Source organism: Salvelinus fontinalis, chromosome 36 (genome assembly GCF_029448725.1).
Source record: "Salvelinus fontinalis isolate EN_2023a chromosome 36, ASM2944872v1, whole genome shotgun sequence".
Lineage (NCBI taxonomy): Eukaryota > Metazoa > Chordata > Actinopteri > Salmoniformes > Salmonidae > Salvelinus > Salvelinus fontinalis.
In genome coordinates, this window is record NC_074700.1 from 30,331,162 (window position 1) to 30,343,866 (window position 12,705).

The 12,705-nt window shown below is 50.8% G+C and overlaps 1 protein-coding gene across 1 annotated transcript in view; it reads right to left on the minus strand.

The window, feature by feature from the left end:
* Positions 1-12,705, minus strand: part of rcor2 (REST corepressor 2) — a 30,374-nt gene that overhangs the window by 10,672 nt on the left and 6,997 nt on the right. The window contains exons 3-9 of the mRNA XM_055901540.1: positions 10,976-11,032; positions 10,775-10,855; positions 8,325-8,377; positions 5,829-5,990; positions 5,429-5,553; positions 3,818-3,881; positions 3,437-3,572 (exon numbers count right to left, since the gene is read on the minus strand). Of these exons, the coding sequence (XP_055757515.1) occupies positions 3,437-3,572; positions 3,818-3,881; positions 5,429-5,553; positions 5,829-5,990; positions 8,325-8,377; positions 10,775-10,855; positions 10,976-11,032 (678 nt within the window). The remainder of the gene's footprint in view (positions 1-3,436; positions 3,573-3,817; positions 3,882-5,428; positions 5,554-5,828; positions 5,991-8,324; positions 8,378-10,774; positions 10,856-10,975; positions 11,033-12,705) is intronic.

The window sequence follows — 12,705 nt, forward strand, 5'->3', positions numbered from 1 at the left end:
GCACGTATGGGGGCACACCGATTGGTGTCACCTCGTTAGTCAGTATGTGTTACACCTGTGCTGGTTGTCCATCTCGTTAGTGGGAAGGTGTTACACCTGTGCTGGTTGTCCATCTCGTTAGTGGGAAGGTGTTACACCTGTGCTGGTTGTCCATCTCGTTAGTGGGAAGGTGTTACACCTGTGCTGGTTGTCCATCTCGTTAGTGGGAAGGTGTTACACCTGTGCTGGTTGTCCATCTCGTTAGTGGGAAGGTGTTACACCTGTGCTGGTTGTCCATCTCGTTAGTGGGAAGGTGTTACACCTGTGCTGGTTGTCCATCTCGTTAGTGGGAAGGTGTTACACCTGTGCTGGTTGTCCATCTCGTTAGTGGGAAGGTGTTACACCTGTGCTGGTTGTCCATCTCGTTAGTGGGAAGGTGTTACACCTGTGCTGGTTGTCCATCTCGTTAGTGGGAAGGTGTTACACCTGTGCTGGTTGTCCATCTCGTTAGTGGGAAGGTGTTACACCTGTGCTGGTTGTCCATCTCGTTAGTGGGAAGGTGTTACACCTGTGCTGGTTGTCCATCTCGTTAGTGGGAAGGTGTTACACCTGTGCTGGTTGTCCATCTCGTTAGTGGGAAGGTGTTACACCTGTGCTGGTTGTCCATCTCGTTAGTGGGAAGGTGTTACACCTGTGCTGGTTGTCCATCTCGTTAGTGGGAAGGTGTTACACCTGTGCTGGTTGTCCATCTCGTTAGTGGGAAGGTGTTACACCTGTGCTGGTTGTCCATCTCGTTAGTGGGAAGGTGTTACACCTGTGCTGGTTGTCCATCTCGTTAGTGGGAAGGTGTTACACCTGTGCTGGTTGTCCATCTCGTTAGTGGGAAGGTGTTACACCTGTGCTGGTTGTCCATCTCGTTAGTGGGAAGGTGTTACACCTGTGCTGGTTGTCCATCTCGTTAGTGGGAAGGTGTTACACCTGTGCTGGTTGTCCATCTCGTTAGTGGGAAGGTGTTACACCTGTGCTGGTTGTCCATCTCGTTAGTGGGAAGGTGTTACACCTGTGCTGGTTGTCCATCTCGTTAGTGGGAAGGTGTTACACCTGTGCTGGTTGTCCATCTCGTTAGTGGGAAGGTGTTACACCTGTGCTGGTTGTCCATCTCGTTAGTGGGAAGGTGTTACACCTGTGCTGGTTGTCCATCTCGTTAGTGGGAAGGTGTTACACCTGTGCTGGTTGTCCATCTCGTTAGTGGGAAGGTGTTACACCTGTGCTGGTTGTCCATCTCGTTAGTGGGAAGGTGTTACACCTGTGCTGGTTGTCCATCTCGTTAGTGGGAAGGTGTTACACCTGTGCTGGTTGTCCATCTCGTTAGTGGGAAGGTGTTACACCTGTGCTGGTTGTCCATCTCGTTAGTGGGAAGGTGTTACACCTGTGCTGGTTGTCCATCTCGTTAGTGGGAAGGTGTTACACCTGTGCTGGTTGTCCATCTCGTTAGTGGGAAGGTGTTACACCTGTGCTGGTTGTCCATCTCGTTAGTGGGAAGGTGTTACACCTGTGCTGGTTGTCCATCTCGTTAGTGGGAAGGTGTTACACCTGTGCTGGTTGTCCATCTCGTTAGTGGGAAGGTGTTACACCTGTGCTGGTTGTCCATCTCGTTAGTGGGAAGGTGTTACACCTGTGCTGGTTGTCCATCTCGTTAGTGGGAAGGTGTTACACCTGTGCTGGTTGTCCATCTCGTTAGTGGGAAGGTGTTACACCTGTGCTGGTTGTCCATCTCGTTAGTGGGAAGGTGTTACACCTGTGCTGGTTGTCCATCTCGTTAGTGGGAAGGTGTTACACCTGTGCTGGTTGTCCATCTCGTTAGTGGGAAGGTGTTACACCTGTGCTGGTTGTCCATCTCGTTAGTGGGAAGGTGTTACACCTGTGCTGGTTGTCCATCTCGTTAGTGGGAAGGTGTTACACCTGTGCTGGTTGTCCATCTCGTTAGTGGGAAGGTGTTACACCTGTGCTGGTTGTCCATCTCGTTAGTGGGAAGGTGTTACACCTGTGCTGGTTGTCCATCTCGTTAGTGGGAAGGTGTTACACCTGTGCTGGTTGTCCATCTCGTTAGTGGGAAGGTGTTACACCTGTGCTGGTTGTCCATCTCGTTAGTGGGAAGGTGTTACACCTGTGCTGGTTGTCCATCTCGTTAGTGGGAAGGTGTTACACCTGTGCTGGTTGTCCATCTCGTTAGTGGGAAGGTGTTACACCTGTGCTGGTTGTCCATCTCGTTAGTGGGAAGGTGTTACACCTGTGCTGGTTGTCCATCTCGTTAGTGGGAAGGTGTTACACCTGTGCTGGTTATCCATCTCGTTAGTGGGAAGGTGTTACACCTGTGCTGGTTGTCCATCTCGTTAGTGGGAAGGTGTTTCACCTGTGCTGGTTGTCCATCTCGTTAGTGGGAAGGTGTTACACCTGTGCTGGTTGTCCATCGTTAGTGGGAAGGTGTTTCACCTGTGCTGGTTGTCCATCTCGTTAGTGGGAAGGTGTTACACCTGTGCTGGTTATCCATCTCGTTAGTGGGAAGGTGTTACACCTGTGCTGGTTGTCCATCTCGTTAGTGGGAAGGTGTTTCACCTGTGCTGGTTGTCCATCTCGTTAGTGGGAAGGTGTTACACCTGTGCTGGTTGTCCATCTCGTTAGTGGGAAGGTGTTACACCTGTGCTGGTTGTCCATCTCGTTAGTGGGAAGGTGTTACACCTGTGCTGGTTGTCCATCTCGTTAGTGGGAAGGTGTTACACCTGTGCTGGCCCAGTGCTCCAGTTGTCTTGGTAGATGTGTTAGGTTAACACCTTTTAGTTGGCGCTCCAAATTTCGATTTCTAGACAAACATTCCTTTATCTGATCTTCCCTGTTTTTGTTTTGGTTTGTTACCAGTCTTTAAGTTTTGGTGTGGGTTTTTCTTTTGTTTTCCTCTTCTTGGGCAAATTTAGTGGCTCTCATGGTGAGTGTCTTAGGTTCCAGTTTTTACCCCCTAAAACCCCGCCTACTTTGTTTTGGTTGTTGTTGTCAGGGACTCTTTGTTGGTTTTCTTGCTGGGGAACGTGACAAAAGCTTCAGCTGTAAGCTAGCAAGGAAAGTTAGCCTACAAAGCTAGCTGGAAGCTACAGGTACATAACTGCATTGTAAAGTTTTTCCAGCCTGTATGGACATTGTTTTGAGAACAGTAATTAACAGTTTCTACATGCCAGATGGCACTAGTAATGAATGACTCAGTGGACCAGGCACTTTGCTCTATAAAAGGGATGCGCTGACAGACTTCGGTCTCTCAAGACATTGACAGAAGTTTGAGTTCTGAACGTAACAAAAATTCCAGTAACGAACTTTTGTTTTTAAATCGAAAAAAGTTTCGGTATACCATGCAACACTAACGCACGCGCACACCTGGATAAAGAAACCCAGTGTGTGTCTAAGGTACCTTTAGGTGGTCTCCGACGAGCTCTCAGGGGGTGGTGGCGGTACTGAGCCCCAACAGACTCCTTCCTCTGTGGGTTAGACCGGCCTGGCGCTCCCCTCTCTCCTCCAGAACCACTGGAGCTCTGCTGCTTCACTGTCTGGAGGGTCCGTACACAGACATTTAACCTTTATTTAACTAGGCAAGTCAGTTAAGAACAAATTCTTATGTACAATGACGGCCAAACCCTCCCCTTGTGCGCTGCCCTATGGAACTCCCGATCGTGGCAGGTTGTGATACAGCCCGGAATCGAACCGGGGTCTGTAGTGACGCCTCCAGCACAGAGATGCAGTGCCTTAGACCACTGTGCCACTCAGGAGAAGAGGAACACTTCATTCTGCTCACCTCTTTCTTGGTGTCGATCTCAAAGTCGCTATCGCTGCCCGGGTCTCCCTCTATCTCATCATTACTGAGGAAGGGAGAGAAAAGGGATGGAGAGAGGGAGGGATAAAGAGAAGGGGGAGGGATAAGTGACAGAGCGATTCATTTTGTACATTCTTACTTTCAATCTCTTTACCCTTTCAAATCTCACTCTAAACCCCCCCCCTCGTCTCTCTCTAACCTCCCTGCCACAAATAGCAGGGTGGAGCAGGTCTATTTCACTGGTCATCCCCAAAGCCAATTCCTACTTTGGCCGCCTTTCCTTCCAGTTCTCTGCTGCCAATGACTGGAACGAATTGCAAAAATCACTGAAGCTGGAGACATATCTCCCTCACTAACTTTAAGCGTCAGCTATCTGAGCAGCTTACCACTTGCTGCAGCTGTACACAGCCCATCTGTAGATAGCCCATCTGTAAATAACTACCTCATCCCCATATGTTTTTGTTTTTCTGCTCTTTTGCACACCAGTATTTCTACTTGCACATCCTCATCTGCACATCTATCACTCCAGTGTAAATTGCTATATTGTAATTTCTTCACTACTGTTGGCCTATTTATTGCCTTACCTCCTTACTTCATTTGCACACACTGTAAATGAGAACTTGTTCTCAACTGCCTACCTGGTTAAATAAAGGTGAAATAAATAAATGAAATGTAAAATAAACATCACTAGAGGAACGGAGGAGTAGGATGAGGGTACGGCTAAAAGCTATAAGAACTGGTCGTCTAGTGCGCTGGGAACAGAGAATAAAAGGAGCAGATTTCTGGGCGTGGTAGGATAGATTCAGGGCATAATGTACAGACAAGGGTATGGTAGGGTGCGAGTACAGTGGAGGTAAACCTAGGCATTGAGTGACGATGAGAGTGGTTGCATCTCTGATCTCTGGAGGCACCAGTTAAGCTAGGTGCGGTCTCCGCATGTGGGGGGTGGGACAAGGGGGCTATCTGAGGCATGTTGAGCAGGACTAGGGGCTCCGCAGTAAAATAAAACAATGAGAGCTGCCCTAAACAACAGTATACAAGGCATATTGACATTAGAGAGCGGCATAAAGAAATCACAGGTGTTGATTGGGAGAGCTAAGACAACAACGGGTAAAGAGCTAGGACAACAACAACAGGTATATGGCGATGAATGGGCAGAGAGGGTCAGTTAGCTACACACAGGGCCAGGGGCCGACAGATAAACAAAATAGGGACTCCCAATCACAGCTGGTTGTGAAACAGCCTGGAATCAAACCAGGGTCTGTAGTGACGCCTCTAGCACTGAGATACAGTGCCTTAGACCGCTGCGCCACTCGGGAGCCCTTGTGTATGTCGAATTTTGTTCCTTTTAAAAATGGCATAGAAGGCCCTTCTTGCCTTGTTTCTCAGCTCGTTCACAGCTAAGTGGAAGTTACCTGTGGCGCTGATGTTTAGGCCGAGGTATATATAGTTTGTGTTCTCTAGGTCTCTCCCCTCCCCATGTCTCCCTCCTGTCCACCTCCCACCCCTCCATTCCTTCCCTCTCTCCTCCTTACACACTCCATTCCTCCCTACCCCCTCCATTCCTTTCCCCTCTCACTCTCTCCTCCTCACCCATCTTCCTTGTCTGTCTTTCTGACCAGTCTTCTAGCCTGTCGGTCCATAACACTGGTTCTGGTCCTGGTCTTCTTCCAGCTGTAGTAGTACCGGACCAGGCCTGAGACCAGCTTATCAGGCAGCTACAGAGAGAAGGGGGGGGGGGCGAGAGAGGGGGGGGGCAGAGCGAGAGAGGGAGGAGGGGGGAGCGAGAGAGAGGGAGGGGGGAGCGAGAGAGAGGGAGTGGGGGACAGAGCGAGAGAGAGGGAGAGGGGGACAGAGCGAGAGAGAGGGAGTGGGGGGCAGAGCGAGAGAGGGAGGGGGGTGAGATTAAAATTACACTCTGGTTCTCCAGTGTAAACAGGTTAAACCGTGTTTTCACAACGCTCCAGTGTAGCTCCCCAGTAAGTGTCCTCACCATCTGTTGTATACGATGGAAGCTCTTGCCATGGAAGCTGAAGGCCTGTTCAAACAGGACCTTGTCCTCTACGGTCCACTCCTCAGGAAAGGGAGTGAAGTTAGCCAGGTCAGCAAGGGAACACTCCACATCATGTTTATGCCACAGCAGCATCCCCAGGGCCTGGACAGACAGACAGACAGACAGCAGGGACATTTAGACCCAGGGCCTAGACAGACAGACAGACAGAGAGCAGTGACATTTAGAGACAGGGCCTGGACAGACAGACAGACAGACAGAGAGCAGTTACATTTAGACCCAGGGCCTGGACAGACAGACAGACAGAGAGCAGTAACATTTAGACCCAGGGGAGGGGGACAGACAGAGAGAGAGACAGACAGACAGAGAGCAGTGACATTTTGACCCAGGATAGGGGGACAGACAGAGAGAGAAGTGACATTTTGACCCAGGGGTGGGGGACAGAAAGAGAGAGCAGTGACATTTTGACCCAGGGGAGGGGGACAGAGAGAGAAGTAACATTTTGACCCAGGATAGGGGGACAGACAGAGAGAGAAGTGACATTTTGACCCAGGGGTGGGGGACAGAAAGAGAGAGCAGTGACATTTTGACCCAGGGGAGGGGGACAGACAGAGAGAAGTAACATTTTGACCCAGGATAGGGGGACAGACAGAGAGAGCGAGAGAGAGAAGTGACATTTAGACCCAGGGCCTGGACAGAGAGCAGTAACATTTAGACCCAGGGCCTGGACAGACAGACAGAGAGCAGTGACATTTAGACCCAGGGCCTGGACAGACAGACAGAGAGCAGTAACATTTAGACCCAGGGCCTGGACAGACAGACAGACAGAGAGCAGTTACATTTAGAGACAGTGCCTGGACAGACAGACAGACAGATAGCAGTAACATTTAGACCCAGGGCCTGGACAGACAGACAGACAGAGAGCAGTTACATTTAGAGACAGGGCCTAGACAGACAGACAGAGAGCAGTGACATTTAGACCCAGGGCCTGGACAGACAGACAGACAGACAGACAGACAGACAGACAGACAGACAGACAGACAGACAGACAGACAGACAGAGAGCAGTGACATTTAGACCCAGGGGAGGGGGACAGAGAGAGACAAAAAGAAGTAACATTTTGACCCAGGATAGGGGGACAGACAGAGAGAGAAGTGACATTTTGACCCAGGGGTGGGGGACAAAGAGAGAGCAGTGACATTTTGACCCAGGGGTGGGGGACAAAGAGAGAGCAGTGACATTTTGACCCAGGGGTGGCGGACAAAGAGAGAGCAGTGACATTTTGACCCAGGGGAGGGGGACAGACAGAGAGAGATCAGTGACATTTTGACCCAGGGGAGGGGGACAGACAGGAGGATTAATTCCCAGTGTCACCTTATTCCCTATTTAGTGCATTATTTTGAACCAGAGCTCTGAGATAACTACACAGAACATAAATATAAAACACAACATGTAAAGTGTTGGTCCCATGTTTCATGAGCTGAAATAAAAGATCCCAGAAATGTCCCATATACACAAAATGATTATTTCACTCAAAATTGTGAACAAATTTGTTTACATCCCTATTAGTGAGCATTTCTACTTTGCCAAAATAATCCATCCACCGGTGTGGCGTATCAAGAAGCTGATTAAAACAGCACAATCATTACACAGGTGCACCTTGTGCTGGGGGACAAGGGAGTGTGAAATTTGTTTGCTGACTCCAGGATTGTCCACCAGAGGTGTTGCCAGAGAATTTAACGTTAATTTCTCTGCCTCAGGCGTTTTAGAGAATTTGGCAGTACGTCCAACCATAGAATTTGTATGGCGTCGTGCAGCCGAGCGGTTTGCTGATGGCCACATTGTGAACAGAGCGCCCCATGGTGGCGGTGGAGTTATGGTACGGGCAGGTATAGGCTACGGACAACGAACACAATTGCATTTTATCTTTGCCAATTTCTATCGGTCTCCATCACCTCATGTTTCAGCAGGATAATACACAACCCCATATCGCAAGGATCTGTACACAATTCCTTGAAGCTGAAAATGTCCCAGTTCTTCCATGGCCTGCATACTCACCAGACATGTCACCCATTGAGCATGTTTGGGATGCTCTGGATCGACGTGTACGACAGCGTGTTCCAGTTCCCGCCAATATCCAGCGACTTCACACAGCCATGGAAGAGGAGTGGGACAACATTCCACAGGCCACAATCAACAGCCTGATCAACTCTACTCTCAACTCTACGCACTGCATGAGGCACATGGTCACACCAAATACTGACTGGTTTTCTGATCCACGCCCCTACTTTTTTAAGGTATCTGTGACCAACAGATGCATATCTGTAATCCCAGTCATGTGAAATTCTGAGATTAGTACCTTTTTTATTTTATTTTTATTGACTGATTTTCTTGTGAACTGTAACTCAGTAAAATCTTTGAAATGTTTTGTTTATATTTGTTCAGTATATTTCCTGTTTAAAGTCAGATTGACTGTACCTGTTCCATGTTGTAGCCATGCTTCTCTTTAGCCATCAGAATATACTCATCCACTGGGGGGAGAGAGGAGAGAGAGCAGAGGAGAGAGAGCGAGAGGGGGAGAGGGAGCAGAGGAGAGCGAGAGGGGGAGAGTGAGCAGAGGAGAGCGAGAGGGGGAGAGTGAGCAGAGGAGAGCGAGAGGGGGAGAGTGAGCAGAGAGAGCGAGAGGGGGAGAGTGAGCAGAGAGAGCGAGAGGGGGAGAGTGAGCAGAGAGAGCGAGAGGGGGAGAGTGAGAGGGGGAGAGTGAGCAGAGAGAGCGAGAGGGGGAGAGTGAGAGGGGGAGAGTGAGCAGAGAGAGCGAGAGTGAGCAGAGAGAGCGAGAGGGCGAGAGTGAGCAGAGAGAGCGAGAGTGAGCAGAGAGAGCGAGAGTGAGCAGAGAGAGCGAGAGTGAGCAGAGAGAGCGAGAGTGAGCAGAGAGAGCGAGAGTGAGCAGAGAGAGCGAGAGTGAGCAGAGAGAGGGAGAGTGAGCAGAGAGAGCGAGAGGGGGAGAGTGAGCAGAGAGAGCGAGAGGGGGAGAGTGAGAGTGAGCAGAGAGAGCGAGAGTGAGCAGAGAGAGCGAGAGGGCGAGAGTGAGCAGAGAGAGCGAGAGTGAGCAGAGAGAGCAGAGAGAGCGAGAGTGAGCAGAGAGAGCAGAGAGAGCGAGAAGGGGAGAGTGAGCAGAGAGAGCGAGAGGGGGAGAGCGAGAGGGGGAGAGTGAGCAGAGAGAGCGAGAGGGGGAGAGTGAGCAGAGAGAGCGAGAGGGGGAGAGTGAGCAGAGAGAGCGAGAGGGGGAGAGTGAGAGGGGGAGAGTGAGCAGAGAGAGCGAGAGGGGGAGAGTGAGAGGGGGAGAGTGAGCAGAGAGAGCGAGAGTGAGCAGAGAGAGCGAGAGGGCGAGAGTGAGCAGAGAGAGCGAGAGTGAGCAGAGAGAGTGAGCAGAGAGAGCGAGAGTGAGCAGAGAGAGCGAGAGTGAGCAGAGAGAGGGAGAGTGAGCAGAGAGAGCGAGAGGGGGAGAGTGAGCAGAGAGAGCGAGAGGGGGAGAGTGAGCAGAGAGAGCGAGAGGGGGAGAGTGAGAGTGAGCAGAGAGAGCGAGAGTGAGCAGAGAGAGCGAGAGGGCGAGAGTGAGCAGAGAGAGCGAGAGTGAGCAGAGAGAGCGAGAGTGAGCAGAGAGAGCAGAGAGAGCGAGAGGGGGAGAGTGAGCAGAGAGAGCGAGAGGGGGAGAGTGAGCAGAGAGAGCGAGAGGGGGAGAGTGAGCAGAGAGAGCGAGAGGGGGAGAGTGAGCAGAGAGAGCGAGAGGGGGAGAGTGAGCAGAGAGAGCGAGAGGGGGAGAGTGAGCAGAGAGAGCGAGAGGGGGAGAGTGAGCAGAGAGAGCGAGAAAGGGAGCAGAGAGAGCGAGAGCGGGAGAGCAGAGAGCGAGAGCGGGAGAGCAGAGAGCGAGAGCGGGAGAGTGAGCAGAGGGAGAGAGTGAGCAGAGAGCGGGAGAGTGAGCAGAGAGGGAGAGAGTGAGCAGAGTGAGCGAGAGAGAGAGCAGAGTGAGAAGAGCGAGAGAGTTGAACAGAGTGAGCAGAGAGAGGGAGATTGAGCAGAGCGAGAGAGGGAGAGAGCAGAGCGGGAGAGTGAGCAGAGCGAGAGAGGGAGTGAGCAGAGCGGGAGAGTGAGCAGAGCGAGAGAGTGAGCAGAGCGAGAGAGGGAGCAGAGCGAGAGAGGGAGAGTGAGCAGAGGGAGAGTGAGCAGAGTGAGCAGAGGGAGAGTGAGCAGAGCGGGAGAGTGAGCAGAGCGAGAGAGGGAGAGTGAGCAGAGCGAGAGTGAGCAGAGCGAGAGAGGGAGAGTGAGCAGAGCGAGAGAGGGAGAGTGAGCAGAGCGAGAGAGGGAGAGTGAGCAGAGCGAGAGAGGGAGAGTGAGCAGAGCGAGAGAGGGAGAGTGAGCAGAGGGAGAGTGAGCAGAGGGAGAGTGAGCAGAGGGAGAGTGAGCAGAGGGAGAGTGAGCAGAGCGAGAGGGGGAGAGTGAGCAGAGAGGGGGAGAGTGGGCGAGAGGGGGAGAGTGGGCGAGAGGGGGAGAGTGGGCGAGAGGGGGAGAGTGGGCGAGAGGGGGAGAGTGGGCGAGAGGGGGAGAGTGGGGGAGAGTGGGCGAGAGGGCGAGAGGGGGAGAGTGGGGGAGTGGGCGAGAGGGGGAGAGGGGGAGAGTGGGCGAGAGGGGGAGAGTGAGCAGAGAGGGGGAGAGTGAGCAGAGAGGGGGAGAGTGAGCAGAGAGAGGGAGAGTGGGCGAGAGGGGGAGAGTGAGCAGAGTGAGCAGAGCGAGAGATTTGTTTACTTCACATGCTTTGGCAATGTTAACATATGTTTCCCATGCCAATAAAGCCCTTTAATTGAATTGAGAGAGAGAGCAGAGAGAGAGAGACAGCAGAGACAGAGATAGCAGATAATTTGTGTGTTTACACATGGCGTCAGAGATGAGGCTGTTGGGGCACCACACCAGCATACTCCTCTGCTCCTTCTCATTGTAGCGGCTTGGAGTGTCTGTACACACACACACACGTTAGTCATACATTCCTCATTTTCTCTCACTCCATCTGTCACATACACAGCCAAATAATCAAATCCACCTCCCTCTCTGTCCCCCCCTTCCCTCTTTGGTACCTGGGTTTAACTCAGGTATCTGTGCCTGGTAGTCTCCTCCCACTCGAATCATACTGTCTGTGGAGAGAGAGAGAAAATAGGTATGAGTGGAGAACTAGCAATAAGCCCAGAGAGAGAGCGAGAGTTAGCGATAAGCCCAGAGAGAGAGCGAGAGTTAGCGATAAGCCCAGAGAGAGAGCGAGAGTTAGCGATAAGCCCAGAGAGAGAGCGAGAGTTAGCGATAAGCCCAGAGAGAGAGCGAGAGTTAGCGATAAGCCCAGAGAGAGAGCGAGAGTTAGCGATAAGCCCAGAGAGAGAGCGAGAGTTAGCGATAAGCCCAGAGAGAGAGCGAGAGTTAGCGATAAGCCCAGAGAGAGCAAGAGTTAGCGATAAACCCAGAGAGAGAGACAGACGAGCGAGTGAGAGATTTGTCTCAGGCTGTTGGTGGTAGGTGCACCCGATTCAGCTGCCCTGCGCTGAATCAGGTAGGCGAACTGTTGCCATTTTGAACCATTTTATGTGTGAGGGCACAAACTCTGCCTTCCTGGCAGGCCCAGAGAGCAAATCAAGTGCACTATAGGCCTACCGCTGGCCAATCAGATGGCTCAGATTATCGTGTCTGCAGTAATGTAGCATGGCATGAAAGAAAGCTACTGTGAGATTTCAAGATGTTTAAATCCACGACTAGAGAGAGACTGTCAACAAATACAGCCAAGAGCTGCTGTTTTTAAACTTTAAATCCACGACTAGAGAGAGACTGCCAACGAATACAGCCAAGAGCTGCTGTTTTTAAACTTTAAATCCACGACTAGAGAGAAACTGTCAACGAATACAGCCAAGAGCTGCTGTTTTTAAACTTTAAATCCACGACTAGAGAGAGACTGTCAACGAATACAGCCAAGAGCTGCTGTTTTTAAACTTTAAATCCACGACTAGAGAGAGACTGTCAACGAATACAGCCAAGAGCTGCTGTTTTTAAACTTTAAATCCACGACTAGAGAGAGACTGTCAACGAATACAGCCAAGAGCTGCTGTTTTTAAACTTTAAATCCACGACTAGAGAGAGACTGTCAACGAATATAGCCAAGAGCTGCTGTTTTTAAACTTTAAATCCACGACTAGAGAGAGACTGTCAACAAATACAGCCAAGAGCTGCTGTTTTTATGAGTGACTTCATGTTTAAAGTTCTTACTCAGCACTGTCAACACTTTGTATTCAACACTTTTATAAACCACGTTCTTCCTACTTCCACTCAGTGCTACAACCAGCACTGCAGCTGTAATGAATGAGTAGGAAACTGTATCTTTAGGCTTTGTTGTTGTTGTTGTTGTTGTTAGTGGATTAGGTCTTTTTTAATATCAAGGACCTGCTGTTTTCGACTCTTTCTCTACCGCACCTGCTGTCTCTAACTCTGAATGATCGGTTGTGAAAAGCCAACTGACATTTACTCCTGAGGTGCTGACCTGTTGCACCCTCTACAACCACTGTGGTGATTATAATTATTTTACCCTGCTGGTCATCTATGAACATTTGAACATCTTGGCCATGTTCTGTTATAATCTCCACCCGGCACAGCCAGAAGAGGACTGGCCACCCCTCATAGCCTGGTTCCTCTCTAGGTTTCTTCCTAGGTTCCTGCCTTTCTAGGGAGTTTTTCCTAGCCACCGTGCTTCTACATCTGCATTGCTTGCTGTTTGGCGTTTTAGGCTGTTTTCTGTATTAGCACTTTGTGACAACTGCTGATGTAAAAA